This window comes from Panthera pardus, unplaced genomic scaffold (assembly GCF_024362965.1).
Source record: "Panthera pardus isolate Hobbes unplaced genomic scaffold, ASM2436296v1 HiC_scaffold_2, whole genome shotgun sequence".
NCBI classification, from domain to species: Eukaryota; Metazoa; Chordata; class Mammalia; order Carnivora; family Felidae; genus Panthera; species Panthera pardus.
The window spans coordinates 93653339-93672133 of record NW_026526765.1 but is presented as its reverse complement, the minus strand read 5'-3'; the positions used below and the strand labels follow the sequence as shown (position 1 = coordinate 93672133).

General features: G+C 42.1%; 2 protein-coding genes across 7 annotated transcripts in view; one reads left to right on the top strand and one right to left on the bottom strand.

Moving 5' to 3' along the window:
• The window catches only part of SSBP2 (single stranded DNA binding protein 2), a 308327-nt gene extending 305988 nt beyond the window's left edge, over window positions 1–2339 (bottom strand). Inside the window, exon 1 of one of the 6 annotated variants that reach the window (XM_053907236.1) lies at window positions 2135–2339. In XM_053907236.1, the coding sequence (XP_053763211.1) occupies window positions 2135–2196 (62 nt within the window). In that variant the 5' untranslated portion in view covers window positions 2197–2339. The remainder of the gene's footprint in view (window positions 1–2134) is intronic. The other 5 variants (XM_019462852.2, XM_019462850.2, XM_019462853.2 and 2 more) reach the window with 5 other exon arrangements.
• A 586-nt stretch (window positions 2340–2925) lies between these two features.
• The window catches only part of ATG10 (autophagy related 10), a 450172-nt gene continuing 434302 nt past the window's right edge, over window positions 2926–18795 (top strand). Inside the window, exons 1-2 of the mRNA XM_019462861.2 lie at window positions 2926–3104; window positions 4275–4339. The gene's annotated coding sequence lies outside the window, so the exon portion shown is untranslated. The remainder of the gene's footprint in view (window positions 3105–4274; window positions 4340–18795) is intronic.

The window sequence follows — 18795 nt, the reverse complement described above, 5'->3', positions numbered from 1 at the left end:
AGCATAAGTGGCAATTATTTTTCATGGCAGAATCACAGAATTAGGCTAGAAAGGACCACAGATACGTCACATTCTCATTTTTATCTCAGATAATTTTTTTTTACAAAGTTATCAGGATACAGATTAGATTCAACTATTCCTGGAAATCTAACTAAAATCCAACATTACTTTGACTCTAAAATTCAACCACCCCGAAAGGTCTCAATACAGTTCAATTCCTTCACTCTCAGTAATATGAGATCCCAATACTCTGTAATCATTAAAACATCTTGTTTTTATCTTTTCAGGTCTATTATAACCAAATGATTAATGCACATAAATTGGGCTGTTATTTCAAAACTTAAGTTCTAGTAACTGCTATTTCTTAACAAGGCTATAATACTGTCTTTTGTATTTTTCATGGCACATCAACTAAATTCTAAATCTATCTCCTCAGAAAATACCTCTGGAAAACAAAACAAAACCAGCATCGCTCCGTTAATTTTGTTTGTTTTGCTACATCAAGGCCTGCCACCCCTAAATCCTACGGGAATTGTGTGTGTTGCTGCCAACACGAAGATTAGGAAACGTTCCCATCCCTAGGGCAAAAGAAACTTTCAGAAGCCTACTAACTCCCCAAAGCAAGGAGAGAAACTCGGTCGTCTCAGTTTTGGGTTTTTATTCAGGCAGCTACTTCCGAGCGCAAGGTAATCAAAGTAGCTCTTGAAAGATGCTCTCAGACTTTTCCCCCAGTCTGAACCCCCTCGGAAAGGCAGAGCGCGTTCAATGACAAGGATAAGCCTCAAACCTCAGAGTGGAGGTGGTTACTGGGAGTCACTGATCTGCTGCACAGAAAAGAGGGGTTCTTCCTCAGTGGTCACAGTTACTATTCGCTCTCATTTTTAGTAACAACCAAATCACCGTTACAAGTACGTAAGAATAGCAGCAAACAGCCCTGCTTCGCAGTGTGCCGTGACGGTGGCATCCCAGGACGGGAGGGGCTCTCTTCTCGCAGGCCTCCTCTGGGCTCCCACCGGAGTTAACACCTGTGTCTCCCCACTCAACGCTTCTCCCCTTCCGGCAAATCCCTTTTCGGACCACTGCTCCTAGCGCACCCCCAGACAAACCTCCTCCCGCCGGCCGCTGCAGCTCACACAACTCCCACTCCACGCGCCCCACGACCACCGCCCCTCGGGGGCTGCCCCGCCTGGTGCCGAGGCAGCCGCGGCCCCCAGACGTTTGGGAGGGAGGCGGCAAGTCTCCAAAAAAAGTTCTCCAGCCGCCGCCACGGACTTGGGTCTGCTGCGACAGGCAGAAACACCAGCCTGCTCCAGCAGATCCCGCTCCTCGCCAGCACACTTTTCCTCCCCCAAGAACTCGGTCCTTCTTAGTCTCCCAAACTTCAGCGGCGCCCGACCACCCGGGTTCCGCTAGGCACGGGGCACCACGAACGCCCAGTCCCTCCGCGGGCTGGAAAAAGCCCGGACGCCCACCCAGCCCACGCCCGCACACGCCCTCCGAGCCCAGCGCGCGTCTCCGCGCCCCGCGGGGCCCCGCTCGGTCGCTCCGCGCCCGGCTTCCGCCCGCCGCGCGCCCGGCACCGCCGCCCTCGACTCCTCCGGCGATCCCGGCCCCAAATCCCGGCGCCGGAGCCCCGGCCGCAGCGCCCCTCGCGCTGCCTGCCCCGACCCCAGCCCGCCGCTCCAAACACCCACATTCCCACCGCGAGCCCTCCTCCACGCAGCTGCCCCCTCCCGCCCCCTCCGCGACCCTCGGCAGCGCTCTGGGTCCCCGCAGCCCCGGACCCCAGCTCTAAAGTTACTTTGTGAGGAGGTGAACCCGTAGGTTATTTCCCCCAATCACCCAAACAAGTTTCCGTCCTCGGCACCAGCACCGCCACCGCCCCCCAGCACACTCGTTCCCTCCCGCCGGCAGCCCCCCAAGGCCGCCCGCCCCGCGCGAGCACCTCCTGGGAAACAGCCGCTCCCCGCACCGCACGCCCCCACCTCGCGTACCCCTCCCCCTGCCAGCCCACCCCCGGCTCTCCCCGGGCGGAGAGTGTCTGGGTCTGTGTGTCTCCAAGAGAGTGTGCGAGTGCGTGCGTGTGTGTGCGCGCGTGTGAAGGCGGAGGTGGGTGAGAAGCGGAGACACTTACTTCTCCCGGGCCTGGCTGTCGGACGGGACGGCGCTGCTGTTACTCTTGCCTTTGCCGTACATGCTTGTGCCGAGAGCAGCTCCCACTGTCACGCACCTGTCAACCCATCACAGCCTCCCCGGGAACAGCCCCGTCCCCATGGCGACCCACGCAGCCACCCCCACTATTGGCCGCCCCACGCTAAAGCTCCGCCCCCTTCGCCCAGGCAACGCGCGAGACTGACAGGCCTCCTCCTCCCTCCGGCCTGCCGAAGCGCGCGGTGGCGGCTACAGCCTAAGCGGCAGTCTCCTCCCTCCTTCCCTCCCTCCCGGGTTCCCTCCCTCCTTCCCTCTCCGCTCTCCTCCCTCCTCCCGCTCTCTTTCCCCCCTCCCCCCTCCGAACCCCGGCGCAAGGGGGGAATTAGAAACTGCTCTAGAAGGATTTTAAACAACTGGCTGTTCTCTCTGCCGCCGCCCCTCCCCCCGCGCCGCCCGCGCTCGGCTCCTCACTGGAGAGAAGGCGCCGGGAGGAGGGGAAAGTGCGGCCTGGAATCGCTGGTAGGAGCCGGCGGAGCTGGAGCTGTGGCGGCCCCAGACTTTGGGGCGCCCGCCGAGTACACAGACAGACATACGGCCCCAGCTTTCGTGGGAGCCCCCACCAGCCCCCTCTCCTGCTCCTCTCCTGTCTGTGACCCCGCGCCAGTACCCTGGATTGATCTCTACAGCCCTCAGCCGTTCTCCCTGGGGTGTCGACCCCCCTCCCCCGTCCCCCCACCACGCCCTGCTCCCAGAGGGCCGCAGGCAGGGGACACACGTGCAGTTCCCTGGACCTTCTGTTTGAGCGACCCAGAGCTTCTCGCCTTCCCTCCTGGATAGAGATTGTCCCTCCCGCCCTCGGCGGGCGCCGCTGGGGTGGCGTCGCCTCGCCCCCGGGGCCGCACCCTGCTTCCCTGGGGAACACCCTGCCTCAGGCCTGCCTCCCCTCTTTAGAGGTGAGCCTCCCTCTCCCAAAATGGCCCAGTGATTCCTGGGGACTCACTGGCCCCCTACCCTGGCCCCTGCACGGGACCCTCGAAGCTCTGTGGCACGCCGTGCAACAGCTCCCTTGCCAGAAATGCTGCAGAAAAGGGCCCCAGGCACTCCCACCTGGCCTGGTTTTCCAGCCTTGGTCGGTGATGCCTACTCATCCTAACCTTTGAAGTGGAAAGGGCCCCAGAAGGCCTTTAAAGACAGCTCAGCTGTTGTCCATCAGAGTAGGCCCCAACCCTCCTTCAAGGTGTACAAAATTGTGCCAGAGCTGAAAGGCTGCCTGAGAATATTTCTGGATCAAAGCCCCTAATCCCATTTCAGTAAATGTGCAGAAAGTTTCTGTAGCACAATCTGGTTCCCGATAGAACTCCATCCTTTATCTTGTGGAGATCCTTGGATGCAAAATCAGAGTGCAAATGGGGTTAGAAAGAAGACATGGGCATCAAATAGGGAGTGACAGTGGAAGAGGGGTGCAGGTGGGGGTCAGACTGGGGGAAACATCAGGAAAGGGTGAATAGACATGGAACGGCTATGGGAGGGGAGAGGAAATAGGATTTAAATGGGGAAAGCTACCTTTCTGTTTCTCACATAGAGCTTTAAGCTTTAGTAGTAGGACCCTAAAAATGCTTATGGAGATACAAAGATAAATGGAATGGAAAGAAATGGGCTTTATGACCAACATCAGCAAGTGATAGGAATGAAACATCAACAGAAGGTTAAGGAAGGGCAGTTAGTAATAAAGAAAGAGACCCAGAAAACAGATTGGCAACCAAACAAATCAAAAACTGGGAAAAATGAAGAAGGACCCGCTATTCTAGTGTTAGAGAAGTTTTTTTGTTTTGTTTCTTTAATTGGAAAAGGTAAAGTGTAAAAAGGTAGGAAAGAAGAATAAAAGAAATAGGATTAAATGAAACCATAGAATATGATAGCAAAAGATGGCAAAAACAATAAAGGACCTAAGTTACTATTGAAGGATGCAAGAAAAAAGTGCTGTTATTAAAAGGACAAAAATTCATCCCATAGAAGAATGAAAAAAGTGAGAAATCACATAGGCTTACATTGATTAATTTCCAAGAGAAGTAATTTGCCATTTCTAATTCAAAATCCCCCTTTCTGTTTACAATGAACTATAGTGATTTGGTGGTGGAGACATGACATTGATGGACTCAGAAGAACAGGAAGGAGTGATGCTGAGTAAGTCTCTCTTTTAATGAACTTTTGCTCAAAGTGCTCACATGTGTGTAAGGCTGCCACTCTTTACAGAGTCTACCTTCAGAGTTAGCATATATAATTTGTTGTTCAGTTATCAACTTTCATTGGCTTTAACCCAGAAAATTAGCATCTCAAAGCTCCATGACCCATAGAACACTCTGTATAAGGGACTGCTTTGAGAATGCTGTCAAGGAGGGAGCTATGGCAGCTGCTAATCCATGCCCACACCTGGACTAAGGTAAGGTTTCCATTAAAGATCAAGAGTGGGCTTTGTACTGTTATCTAAAAACAAATTCGTTATTATCCTTGCACTAGAGTTGGAATTCTCTATGGTTCTCAGTCATGGCACATTAGAATTGCCCTAAGAGGATTTATTTTTTGTTGGGTTTTGTTGGTTTGGTTTTAAATACAAGTTTCTGGGACATCCCCCGCCCTGCCCTCAACTAACTCACTCAGAAACTTTGTGGATGGACCATGGCCTCTGTATTTTTTTGTAAGCTCCAAGTGATTCTTATATGTAATTAGGACTGCTTAACTCTGCTCTTCAATGTCCATTTAAAGACAGCCAATAAACACAATCAGATCTCAAAGCAAGATTTTTAGGTTGTGGCTATACACAGCAGATGACCCTCCCTACATAAGGCATTAAGACATCTTTACAATGGACTTTACTTTCTACCCACTGAGCCAACAGATTTGTTAATAGGATGAAAATGTATGACCACATGTGATCTTATAGCACAAGACCACAAATAGCTATGGTTTAATTTACTATTTCCTAAAGAGAAAAGAAAACAAGAGAAGCTGTTTCCTGTCTACTGCTGCAATGTATTCATTTGATTGGTTTTCACCCACATTTATTACATGGAAAAGTCCTTTGAGTAATGGCATATTTTCTGATATTTAAGAAATAAATAAATTGTAAACTGCACAGTAGGGCGTGGAATTCAGAATAATATGGTTGGTCTTAGTATCCAAAAAGAATAAAATGCGAAAAGGTCTTAGTTCAGAACTTGCCAAGTTAATGTCAGAGTTAACTTTACAAGAACGTTATTATCCAACAAACACACTAAGTGAAAACATGACTATCCCTATACGCGGTAACCTTAAAGCTTCAGTAGTAATCAAATCAATTGTCATTAAAACATCTCAGCAGCTATCTGAACCATCTCTATTTTATTTTCTTGTTAATGTTTACACATGTAAATAAAATGCTTCTTTGCCCTTGTTCAAATTATTTTGAGTACAAAGAGTGTTCTTTGCATCAGCAACTGTATCTCGTGGGGCCAATATTGTAATTAATGAGATTTGAAACACATATTCACAGCCAAATTTGAGATCCCAGACACAGAATTGAAGATCCATTGTCTGTTTGTTTTCATTTTTAAGAAAGGGGAAGACAGGAGATTTAAGTCTTCCTGTAAATAACCACAATATATTTTTTAGAAGTTAATCGTTTTTTTTAACCTCACACATAAGGCTGATTAATCTGGGGGGGCTGGAAGAGAGAAAGAGTGCTGACTAGCTGAGCCACCAGAATGAAACACATGTATTTGAGGGGTTTTTTTTTCTTTATTCTTTCAGATATAGAACACCACAATTACTCAATCATTAGGTCTTTCTCCCCTGCCCTGGTTTTGTTTGTGTACAAATGCACAATTTTCTCTTTTTGGAAATTGCATCTTATTCTTGGAAGTCTTTATCATTTTAAAATAGGCAGTTTGTATACCACCCTGCTCTAGATTAACTATGCATTTCTTTGATCCTCATTTTTTCTATAAAACATTAAGGTTAATAATGTCCATATTCTTATAGTGCATGGAACTTTAGAAAAGATTTCCCTTTGCTATATAGAACAAAGAGGCTACCTCTTTAAGTTTAAATAGAAACTAATGGTGAATTTAATTATTTGCATCACAGAGTATACTTAGCATGTTAACTTAAAAAAAAACATTTAGAGTAGAAAATGTTTAGAAAAATTAAAATAAACATTGAAATGTATTAAAATTAATTTTCTTGTTCTGGGGTAATTTTTTCAAAGGCTGAAAATTTTCTATTAATTTGTTTCATAAACTAGTTTATGAAAAATATCTTACATTCATATCACTTTTCATTTCAAATCATTTAACAGATATCTGTTCGTGAATAGTCATTATACCTGTTAATTAGATTTTCCTAACCAGCTTTTTTAACTGGGTAAACTGAGTCCTAGAAAGATTTATTAGCATGATCTGATCCATAAAGAGAACAGAACTCGTTCCAGGATGAGAACTCTGTGTTCCTGGCTGACAGTACTGTTCTCAGACCACGGAGCCGCACCTCTTTCTCTCAGAAGTGACTATTCCACAGAGGAATGTGAGCAAGCTCTGAGATGTTTGTCACTCAAACTACTGTATGAAACTTCACTCCCAGGCAGAACAGACTAGCATGCTTAGATTCACAAACTGCTTACATGCCATGTACCAAAGTAATTGAATGAATAGAGTCATTACAACTGTAATACTATGCAACGTGGTCTCTTATACCAGAATAATAAATGAAATGGGGCCTCAAATTAACATTATTTGACACACTGTTATTGGTTTAACATCAGTTAATCTGAGGCAATGACTGTTTTCTTAACCTATTGCCCTAGATTTTTAAAATCCCAATTTAGCTATACATAAACATTTACCAATGGGTTAGGAGAGACTGTACAGATCTACTGGTTCTAAACTGTTCCATCTCTAGAGTGCCTAGTCTTTTTTAGCACCATCAAGATTTCAAATTTAATAACTTAGAAAAAAATAATCCTGATATGAAAAATTGCACATAAGCTGAAGATGATGAAAAATGAAAAAAGTGGGGCTACCACATATTGCAATTTCACACACTTTAGCACATTTTGCAAAACAAATCCCGAGTGTTGCAGTATTCACTGGCTGGCTTTTTGTCATTAAATGTTGAAAGTTATGTAATAGAAAGTATGCCAAAGAGTGTTCTTTATTCAAAAGTATTACTATTTTTTCAGTGCATTCCTAAATCTTCACAATGGTTTTTCACCTACTAAGATTATGCCAATATGATGTCTTTGCACTCTTGGATTTGACAAAGGCCCCAGTCTCATGAAGGAGGCTGTGAACATTCCAGGCAGTGTCATTTCCTCCTGTTAGAAATGGAAACATAGGGGGAAAAATAACTACTCATTTGTTTTTCATTATTTTCCAACATTATTGGGTCCTCTCAACGAAGTATGTCAAAAAAAGAAGGCAATAAATTATTCCACTATTATATTTTATTTATCTTGAAATAGTTTGACTATAAGGGGTTAAGATACATATTTTAACCTCTTTAGCTGTGTTAAAAATATGTTTAAGATAAGGACTGAATTGGGGTACCTGGTCACTTAAGTGTCTCTTGATTTCAGCTCAGGTAAAGGTCTCACGGTTTGTGAGATTGAGCCCTGTGTTGGGCTGTGTTGGCAGCGAGGAGCCTGCTTAGGATTCTCTCCCTCTCTCTGCTCCTCCCCCACTTGCACACACTCAGGCTCTTTCTTTCTCTCTCTCAAAAATAAACAAACATTAAAAAAAAAAAAGGCGCTGAATATAGCCATTGCCAATAATAAGCAGGGTCATGTATACTTGTCAAAGATACAGAAGGTACTTACATTTTATTTATTTTGGTGTGCTCAAAAAGTCTTTGAAACCAGTTGGGCTCCTTCTATATATTCCAGTATTTGGAGATTTGTAAGTATTCTGTGGTGGCAATTGCTACCTGTTAGCATCATCATCATTAGATTATACATGTATAAACCAGATTCCTCGTCAGACACATAATTCTATAATCTTGTTATCATCAGTTTTTCAAACTCTCCAGGTGTTTTTCCTTGGACCTAAATTCTTGAAGCAGAGGATAGACAGATTCCCTGCCACATGGTGCTGAGCTATTGACTACTGCATGGCAAATCTCCATTAGCCTCACTCAGCTTCTAAGATCCAAGTTGTCTGCGGTATTGGGGGCCAGTGTTAAGAAAGTTAAGAAAGAATACATTTTTGTGATATGGTCTGCTACTACTCTGTGCTTACCTTCTACCCTGTCTTCCCTCTAACACTCATGGGAGTTTTACTTCTTTGAGGATAACCTTGATCACTGTCTATAGTCCTATGAACACTACTTAGGGCTAAAGTTGTTGCTTTGCTAAGTTCGTTGCTCTGAGTTAAGGAGAATTGTGGCCAAGGACGCTGACCCATGGAATATTCTTCTTTGGCACGGTGTTTGAGGCTGAGGTGCCCAGAAATTAGAGGCTTTAGCAATACTGTATATGTTTACTCTGGCTTTTCTGTCTGGTTCTTCTAGGAAGGAGGTAGACAAACAGCTCACTCTGTTAATGAAAGTAGGTAGTCTTCAGGGAAGGGTGGCCAAGGAAGAATCCAGTTCTGGATACCTTCACCCATCCCTCTGGAAGAGTTATCCCCATATCCCAACTTTCTTGCACTGCTTCCATTGTTCTTGCCTTGGCTCTTGTGTCCTTTTAGGAGGTACCAGCTCTGTTGGCTAGTTTGGTTGTTTTCTTCATTTTAAAGGAGCATTTGTCATTTGTGGCACAAGGAGGCATATGTCACATACATGTCTCAGGAACCTTCTAAAGACCTTCACTAAAGGGCTGTGAGAGGAGGCGGAGGAAAGGGGGAAGAGATGGGCAACAGAACTACATCTCTGCAGCTTCTAGCCTGTGTCGGTTGCTCCAAAGGGTTTTACCACATAACCTCCCATCTTTCCATTCCTTCTTTTACCTGTTCTGTCTTCCCTCTTCCCATTCTTTTCCCCCCAATCCCTGACAAAAGGACAAAGGTGAGAGAAATAGGGAAGTTTCACGGAAACATATTAGATTGAAAATATATGAAACTGCTATTTTTGTAAGTCAAAAATGTTTGACTGCTTAACAGTGTTACATGGTTCAACTTCAACTATGCAAGAATTTCAGTTCTTGCAAGCCACATCACAGACTTCTTAGGTATTAACAACACTAATATTTATCAAGCTTTATGATATGCCAGGCGCCAAGTGCTTTACACAGAGTATCTCGCTCAGTGATCTTTGTAATCCTTAGAGGTAGGTTTTATTATTCACATATTTTGCTGGTTCACACAACTAGTGAATGATGGGATTGTAATTCACATCCATGCAGCCTATCTGTTCAGGCCTTCTCAGAATCCAATACAGAGATCCTTCCAACCACTCTTGCCCCTTAATATTTACTCTTTCATGTACTCAATTCTAGAAATGCAAGCTTCTTTGTGAATTCAGGTTGGATTAAATACAGGCAAGACCACTCAAGCAGGGTTTATGGGATCTTACTTCAGCATGGTAAGCAGCAGTGAATTCTGTTCTTACACCTAAACGTCCTGATTAGGCAAAATCAGAAACACCAAGCCACACCCTGCTTTATTTCAGCCTTGGACTTTATCAAGTACATCATTTCCTCCCATTTTGACTATTGTAAAGTAAATACCTTGGCTTATTGTAGGATATTAAAAGAAGAAGTGATTTGGTATGAATCTATTTCTCTTTTGATATTTAAAAGAGATACATTCTCTGTATTCCTACTAGATTGCTCAATTCATGTCTTCTTTCCAACCTTCACCTTGTTCATTTCTCTTTCAGTGAATCACATTTCCCAGATCTAGGTGGCTCTGAGATCTGTAGTGGATAAAACCCGAAAACCAAGATCTGTTTTAATTCACATTCTGCTTAGGTTAAGGGAGACCTGGATCACTGGGTCACATCACCATCCAGTCACTGGATCACTATAAATATGTGCCCTACCTCTGGAAATGATCACAAACTGTTTCCCTGCATCTAAATAAGTAGATTGCGATTCCTTTGGGGGTTGTTTTTTGTTGTTGTTTTGGGATTTTTCCCCCCCCAGTGTGGGTTGTTTCCTGGTAGATTATTGTATTTCATGTTACCTTTCCTTCGCTTCTTTGTTTTGTTTTGTTTTGTTTTGTTTTTTTGGCTTCACTTCCTCCTTCTATTGTTGTAGATGTCTTTTTCCTCTCATCACTTTTCCTGTTGCCTTTCCAATTGGGTGGGGCCCCCATCCAATTCACTCACTGTCTGGCTCTAGAGTATCTTTAGTCCCAGGGGAAAACAATCTTGTGCCAAATAGTTAGAATCCCTGGGGCATCAGAAGAAAGATCCCAGAGACTAAGTATCCCTAAAATTTTCCTTTATTGATTTTATGTTAGAATGAAATCCAAGGATGCCTAATTAGGGGGAAAAAAATTCATCCTTTTGGCCTCCTAATCCCAGACCATTCTGAACTCTGACAGCACCAACATCCATCAAATCAAACAATGAAATCAACTTTGGTTACTTAGCATAATAGAAATAAACTTGTAATATTCTATTAGTGAAGGATCAATGTCTCCTGTCTTGAAAATAAACATCAGAGCTTGGCCTCAACATTTATGTAGCAGCAGGAGACCATTATTTTGTGGCAACATTCGATTACATTGACATCAAGACAGATTTATTAAATTAATAAATAGTACATGATTTTCAGCCTTTCATTTCCAACCGTCACCACCACCCCACTCCTCAAGGTGATCTTCTGAAATCCTTCATCCTTATTATCTATGACCTCTATTTCCTTTTTGTTGTTTGTCATTTTACACTCAAATTAATATTTTTAGTATCTATTTTTTCAGATGGAAATTTTTAATTGGTTATTAAGAAGAAAGCTAATAATGAGAATCATCAAATTATTAATTGTTAAAATATTTTAGTGGTGTAATATTTGAAAAGGAAGTATTTCAGATATGCTTTTCAGAGTTCTGAATGTGGCTAATAACAAAAGGCCACAACTTCTGCTATCTCTTCCTCTAACTTTCAACCTCAGGGCCTTTGCCCTGGCTGTTTCCTCTGCCTGGAACGTTCTTCCTTCTGTTCTTTGCATGGCTGGGTTTTTTTTCTCATACTTAAGTCTGCTGGAATGTCATTTCCACAGAAAGGTTTTCTATAAGAGTCCTTTTTAAAGTGCTTATTCCCCCATCCTCAGTCACTGTTCCTCCTGCTGCTCTGTTTTATTTTCTTTTTAATCACATGTCATATTTGAAGACGTCTATGATTTGAATTACTCTGTTGGCTTGCATAGTCCATGTGGGCAGTGGTCTTATCCTTCTTCTCATACTAGATCTCTATGTCTTAAGACCTGGAACAGTACCAGATACCCAGCAGCGCTCACTAAACAAATGTTCATGGACTGACTGGATGGATGAATGAATGAATGAATGAATGAATCTAATAAAACAGTCATACATGAGTAACCTCAGATCCTAGCTCACTTAGATATTTGCAACATGCAATCTTTCCAGCCCTCTGCCCTACCGCTCCAATGCAGGGGATCCTTATATTTTTAGAAACAATAGTGATTGGACAGAGAGTACCAGCACACCTTCAGATTTTAGGCTTCTGCTCTTACTCCAATTTATTGTTCCAGCATCTAAATCAATTTAGCAGAATCTTGGTGAGCAGGACATGAGAGAGAGAAGTATTTTCTCCTCTTTTGTATCTCCACAGATGTAACTTACTTAGAGTTCCAAGTGGCTTAATGTTGCTGACAATAAGGAAACAAGTAGCACATAGTCAGCAGATTAGTTTTCAGTAATAAGCTTTCATTATGTTACTCTCCTACTCAAAAACCTCAATGCCTCCTCACTGCCTATAGGATAACTTTCTCTCCCCTCAGATTTTAATCTAATCTGATCCATCAGTACCTACAGCCTTCACTATGTTGTAGTTATTTATGCATGTCTGTCTTCCCTACCAGAGTATATATTCCTTGAAAATAGCCTCTTCATTCACAGACGCTTATAGAATACCTACATGTTGAGCCTTATATGAGCCTTATATGAATATATGAATATATTGTTGAAGAAGATGTTTCCCTGCTTTCAAGCCCTACAATTCCTACCCCAGTTTCTACTTTGCCTTTGGGAAATGATTACTAATGTTTCTGGAATTAAATTTTAGTTCCAGTAGCTGCAGTCTAAAAACCTGGATTTGGATTCCCTGCTCCATTATTAGCTGTGTGATCTTAGCCAAGTCGCTTAACTTCTCAGTGTCTCAGTTTTATCAGTTGCAAACTGAGATGTTACTACTGTATGTTAGGGTTATAATGAGGAGTGAATGAGAAAATGCACATACTGGATCTAGCAAAGAGTTTGGCATATCATATGTGCTTAGCGAATGTTTTCTTCCTCAGAGTTGGGGCATGCCCTATGTGGTCTGTTACTTTTCAAATATACCTGGCACATCTGTCAACACTGTATTATTTCATATCATATCATGAGTACTATGATTTCCTCTTGCCTTGCATGACTTTCCCTAGTCCTATCCAATTCTTAACTCCTTTGAAAGACATTCTCTGCTCTTATAATTATATCACACATAATAAGTGGCCTTTTACTAGAACTTAACAGTTTCTGGGTCTCATCTCTGAAATGAGTATAACTGTAAGGATAATAATTGTGATTCTTTAGCAGAGCCCAAGATGGTCCTATATTGATAGCATGCGTCTGCTATCTCTTATCTGAATTTAGTAACTAGAAAACATGATGCCAAATTCAACAGCTTCTGTCTTGGTTGCAGTTGGTCACTGTGATGACGTCATTCCAAATTTCATGGATTCAAGGGTGAAAACAAGAATTTTGATGTCATTTAGTCAAATCTGCAAAGAAGGATGTTCCACAGTGTTCCTTAATCCCAGTGAAGAAACTCTTATCTTTAACTGTTAATACAATGTTAAGTTCTTTTCCTCATTGAATCGGCAATGCAATGGGAAAAAAATTAAGTCATCCTCCTCCTCATAATAAGCCTGCATATACTTCAAGACCGTCATCAAGTAATCCTCTTCTCCCAAATGAACAATCAAAATATTTATTTGCATAGCTAATATCACAGACGGTCTAGGCAAATAGACAAAGTCTCTCTCCTGTGAATACTATTAGCTTGTAGTTCATGGTTTAGACAACTGCTCTAGAGTGAAATAAAATCTTCAGAGACTTCTACTGGTCAATCAACACTTAAAATGTTTTTCTAAGCTACTCCTGGTAATTGGAATCTTTTAAGCATTTGTTAAAGGTAGAATGGTAATACTTAAAACAGTAGCAGTATAGTCATCCACTCAACAAGCATTCATTGAACACCTACCATATGTAGTATAGAGCAACATAGTATTTTGCTAAGCAATAGGTGGGGATGATGGAAGAATCTGTTAGAAGCAGTAGCACCGTAAAGAACTTAAAAGGAAGACACAAAGCTTTGCTAAATACTTACCATGAGCCAGGCACTGCGCTAAGTGCTGAGGATGCACATATAAAGTTTCTTTGAGGAGCTCATAATCTAGAGAGGAGTATACCAGCCTTATATTTCAATATGGCATTTTAAGTGTTATGAAGGATGTTAGTGGCACTGGGTATTCTGGGTCATGGAGGACTACTTCTACCTGGAGTTTGCTTGACAGGTGAGAGGAGCCTGGACTAAGGAATAAAGCTTAGCTAAATTAAAATAATAATAATAATAATAATAATAATAATAATAATAACAACAACCTAAAAAATAACACAGGGAAGGGCATTTCAACAATGGGAGCTACATATACTAAGGCAGAAAGGGAAGAGAGATCATGCACATTCCAGAAGCTACAAGGAATTTGCCTGTAGTGGGAAGACTGGAGATAGTTGTGGAGATAAAGCTGGCGAGTCAGCAAAGACTGATTCATGAAGAGTTTTGTATGAGCACTATGAAAAAGACTGGGCTTTAAATCCTTGAGTAGCCTTGGGAAGCCACTAGAGGATTTTAGGCAGAGGAATTACCTGATCAGATTTGTAATTTAGAAAAATCACTCTGACCTTTGTGTGAAGGAGAGATGGGAGAGTCAATGGAGGCAGGGAAGTGGAGGGGTTGTTACAAGGATCCAGGTGGTAACTGATGCAGAAAGGACCCAAGCTAGGTGCAGTAAGGGATGGAGAAGAGAGAATCACATATGACATAGAGTTGGAGAAAAAGGAGAACTGGGACTACTGTGTATACATTTCATAAGATCGGGCAAAGATTATCTATTTGACCATCTTCACATATCTTTCACATAGACAAGGACAGTTTACTCCATATACTGCATGTACAAGTCCTTTAACTTACTTAAATGTGTCCTATAAAATACTTAATGTGATAAAACCAACTTTATTTTTCAGTGAGAATACATCTTTTCAATAACAATGGAAGTTGTCGGGGAAATCAGCATTTTTATTTCTTTTCTTCAGGTTTTTTTTTTTTAAGTTTATTTATTTTGAGAGAGAGAGAGAGAGAGCATGTGCATGACTCAGGTGCCCCTCTCTTCAGGTTTCTAATGTATAAAGAGCTTCCTAGAATTCCTCCCAACAGACTCCCAAACAGACAAAAATAAACCAAAAATTAGAACCACAACCAAACCAAAGAAAAATTTTTATTTATTTATTTATTTATTCATTTATTTATTTATTTATTTATTTTGAGACAGAGAGAGACAAAGCATGAGCAGGGGAGGGGCAGAGAGAAGAGAGACAGAATCTGAAGCAGGATCCAGGCTCTGAGCTGTCAGCACAGGCCTGATGTGGGGCTCGAACTCACGGACTGTGAGATCATGACCTGAGCCAAAGTTGGATGCCCAACGAACTGAGCCACCCAGGGGCCCCAAAAGAAAAATTATTTTTAAAAAAAGATACACAGGGGGCACCTGGTTAGCTCAGTTGGTTAAGTGTCTGACTCTTGATTTTGCTCAAGTCATGATCTCATAGTCCTTGAGATCAAACCTTACATCAGGCTCTGTGCTGATGGGCGCCTAGCCTGCTTGGGATTCTCTCTCCTTCTCTCTCTGCCCCTCCCCTGCTGGTGCTCTATCTCTCAAAATAAACTAACATTTTTTTTAAAAGTTACATAGATACATTGATAGATTCAGGATAAGGAACATTTCAAAATTCTGGCTTAGATCATTTAGACCTTGACTGGAAAAGCTTCCAGATCCTATAGAACTTGCCTGCTGTTGAAGGTTAGGTTCTCTAAAAACAGAGTCTAAGATGAGTATGAAATACACCATGTTTACTAGGCACCAACTCTATGAAAGGAGAGGGGAAGAAGTAGGATTGTGTAAAGGAAGAAGCCAGCCCCAGTGCAGGCCTTACAAAGCCTCAGCCAATATACTGCAGATCTCTAGAGAGATCTCCTGTGGCCCTGCCAAAATGGCCTGGCTTTTATGCCCTAGTCTCACTCATCTGAGGAGAGCTGCCTTAGGAAGGACATGATCTCTGGAGAGGTGGTTCTTAGCAGCTGAGGAAACCCCTGAAGATGCTGGCACTCCCCCTTGATATCAGGTCCTTCTTTGAAAGGAGACCTCTGTGGATGCCACACCTGCACACCAACGTTTGGATAGAGCTTGAAGACAGACCAGGCCATCTTCCTGGCCTTGGTAGAACTAAGTCTGCATACCTACATCACCTCAACCATGTCTCTAGATCTCCTACCCTTATAAGTGCTATTTTCAGAATTATAGAAAAATGAGAAAATGAGAAAAGAATTGAAAGCTGAGTTTAAAATTATTTATTAATAATAAAATACCAGTGGGAATTAAAAGAAAAAAAATGATGTGAGGATATTGCTATCTTACCTTTCTACATGTACAGTGGAAAATCACAGATTTAATAAAATATACTAAGCAATTACATCACTTCATGAAATCTAGCACATTAGAAACTGGCGTAGAGCTCTCCTGAACTATGCAAGTCAACTGTGGTTTCCTTTCTCCATCCAGTCAGTTACAGCCTACCTGAGGGACCTTTATGAAGGCATTTAAATTCTCTTTGCTTGAGTCACTAATAATTGAACAGTACTCATAACAGGAATACTATCATGTTGAAATTATGCCACAAGGTACAAGATGGAAGGGGAGATAATTTTAAAAGCCAATAGGATGACTAAAGAAAAAAATGGCTCATCAGAGTTTAGAATATCAGTCTTTTTCAACATTATGGCAGAGTGAGGGGCAGAAAATAGGATCTTTCATTGTAATTCCTAAAATTTAGGACTATGCACTGAGTTCATAAATTCCTCATCCCTCAGAATTTATCTCTATGGTTAAAACTTACTGATTTAGATTCCATAAATTTGTCATGTTGCAGTAGTAATACAGTTGTAGTGTGTCATTCTGGCTGAGAAAATATTTTATAATGATTTTTTTTTTCCCTGAAAAGAAGGAGCCTACTAATATTGTCCAAGCATGTCTTCAAACTTTGGGTCTGCCTATTATTTCCATAATGTCAGCTGTGGTCATGACCCATTACCATGGGCCAATAATGACTTACATTTTTAAACCTAATTGACCTATTCTTAACAAATACCACTTTTTCTTACATTATGCAAACTATTTAGAAAATAAATAATAAATAGCCTTTACTTCAAAATATATATATTTCTATTGATTTGGATGGGTTTTTCTGTTCCTCTTCTTTTTTTATTTTTCTAAATTTTTTTAATGTTTCTTTATTTTTGAGAGAGACAGAGCATGAGTTTGGGAGGGGCAGAGAGAGAGGGAGACACAGAATCTGAAGCAAGCTTCAGGCTCCAAGCTGTCAGCAGAGAGCCTGCTGCAAGGCTCGAACCCACGAACTGAGATCATGAACTGAGCCGAAGTCGACGCTCAACTGACTGGGCCACCCAGGCACCCCTTTGTCTTCCTCTTTCATTGTAACCCCTCTATCTACCCCAACTAGTGGGGTTCTGCATTCCTTCTTATATACCAGAGAATGTCTGTCCATCCAACCCTAGATTAGAGCAATAATATAGATGTGAGAAGAAGATAAATAAAACCAGATTAGAGCAATAATATAGATGTGAGAAGAAGGTGGAAGAAGAGGGAGAAGGGAGCTCTGAAATGGGTAAATGACAATATGCAAACTAAATGAATATGCTCCCAAAACATGTGAAGAGTAACTACCCCTCACTAGTTTCTCACAAACACCTTGGTCTTGGAATTTATTCCTCACGAACTATATTACTTGCCTATGGAAAATAATGCACTTCAAAGTTGTCATTCCTAAAAGTTGTCATAGCTTTAAAAAAATCCACTAATCAAATTAACTGCTTTGATTTTCAGAATGTATGTGTCTAATCAGCAATTACATTAGATGTCTTTGAAAATTCTTGGGGCGCCTGGGTGGCTTGGTCGGTTAGGCGTCCAACTTCGGCTCAGGTCATGATCTCACAGTCTGTGAGTTCAAGTCCCACGTTGGGCTCTGTGCTGACAGCTCAGAGCCTGGAGCCTGTTTCAGATTCTGTGTCTCCCTCTCTGTCTGCTCCTCCCCTGTTCATGCTCTGTCTCTCTCTGTCTCAAAAATAAATAAACGTTAAAAAAAATTTTTTTTAATTCTTTTTAATTATTGCAGAGAAGATCTTAACACTGCATCCATCACAATTGCCATAGAAGACCCTTGTGGCCCTACCTCCATCATCTCAGTGTTCACTGTTAGCTCTGGACATTGAATGCCAGAACCTCCATTGCTGTCCTCCCTCCAAAGCCAGAAGCCTCCATTGCCACTTTTGCCAGAAAGTGTATTCTGTAAGACACCTACTTCCTCTCATTGTTCTCTTTCAAAACAATTTCTCCTACACGCAAGGTGGATTGCCTGAGCCTAGGTCATAACTTGTGCGCCGTTGCTATAAAAGAAGCTGGGAAAACGCATTTGGGCCTTATGCGGTAGGAAGGCAGGACTCATGCTATGGGGAATTCCTCAAACATAGAAAAAGTATCCGAAAGGTGATAAGCAGCCAGAAAAACCAGAACATGGAAGGCAACCAAATACAGAGCTCAAAATGTGTGCATCAAATTACTGGTAGTGATGGTTAAATTTCCCCAATCATGGAACTGAGGGAAATACTGCTCATCCCCAGGGAGCTGGAGAGGAGTCATTTGAGCACTTCTTGCTGACATCTTTCGTTGTGCTCCAGACTGTTCCAGATGGCAGGAAGTCCCTGCTCAGGCCTCTGGCTGGGACTTTCTCCAAAAGCTGACCCTCAACACTGCACGGGGGCAAGCTGCCAGAGCAGCAGGGAAAGACGACTCACCTACACAGGCACAACCCGTTCTCCAAACACCCTGGAAATATAACTGACACACAGTGGGGAAAAGAACAGGTTTTCAAGCCTTGTTACTATGCATATGCTAATTATTAGGCAGAGGGGAACATGATAATTGAGTTATGAAACAACTAAATAAAAATAGACTACCTGACAGAGAGCTTCTTTACATGACGTTTTTACACAAGAATAAACAATGTGTTCTTTGTAGAGCTTAAAAAAAAAAAAAAAGAAACAGGGTTAGTTTTATTCTGTAAACTACAGTCTCTTGTTGTAACTAGACTAGTGCTTGTA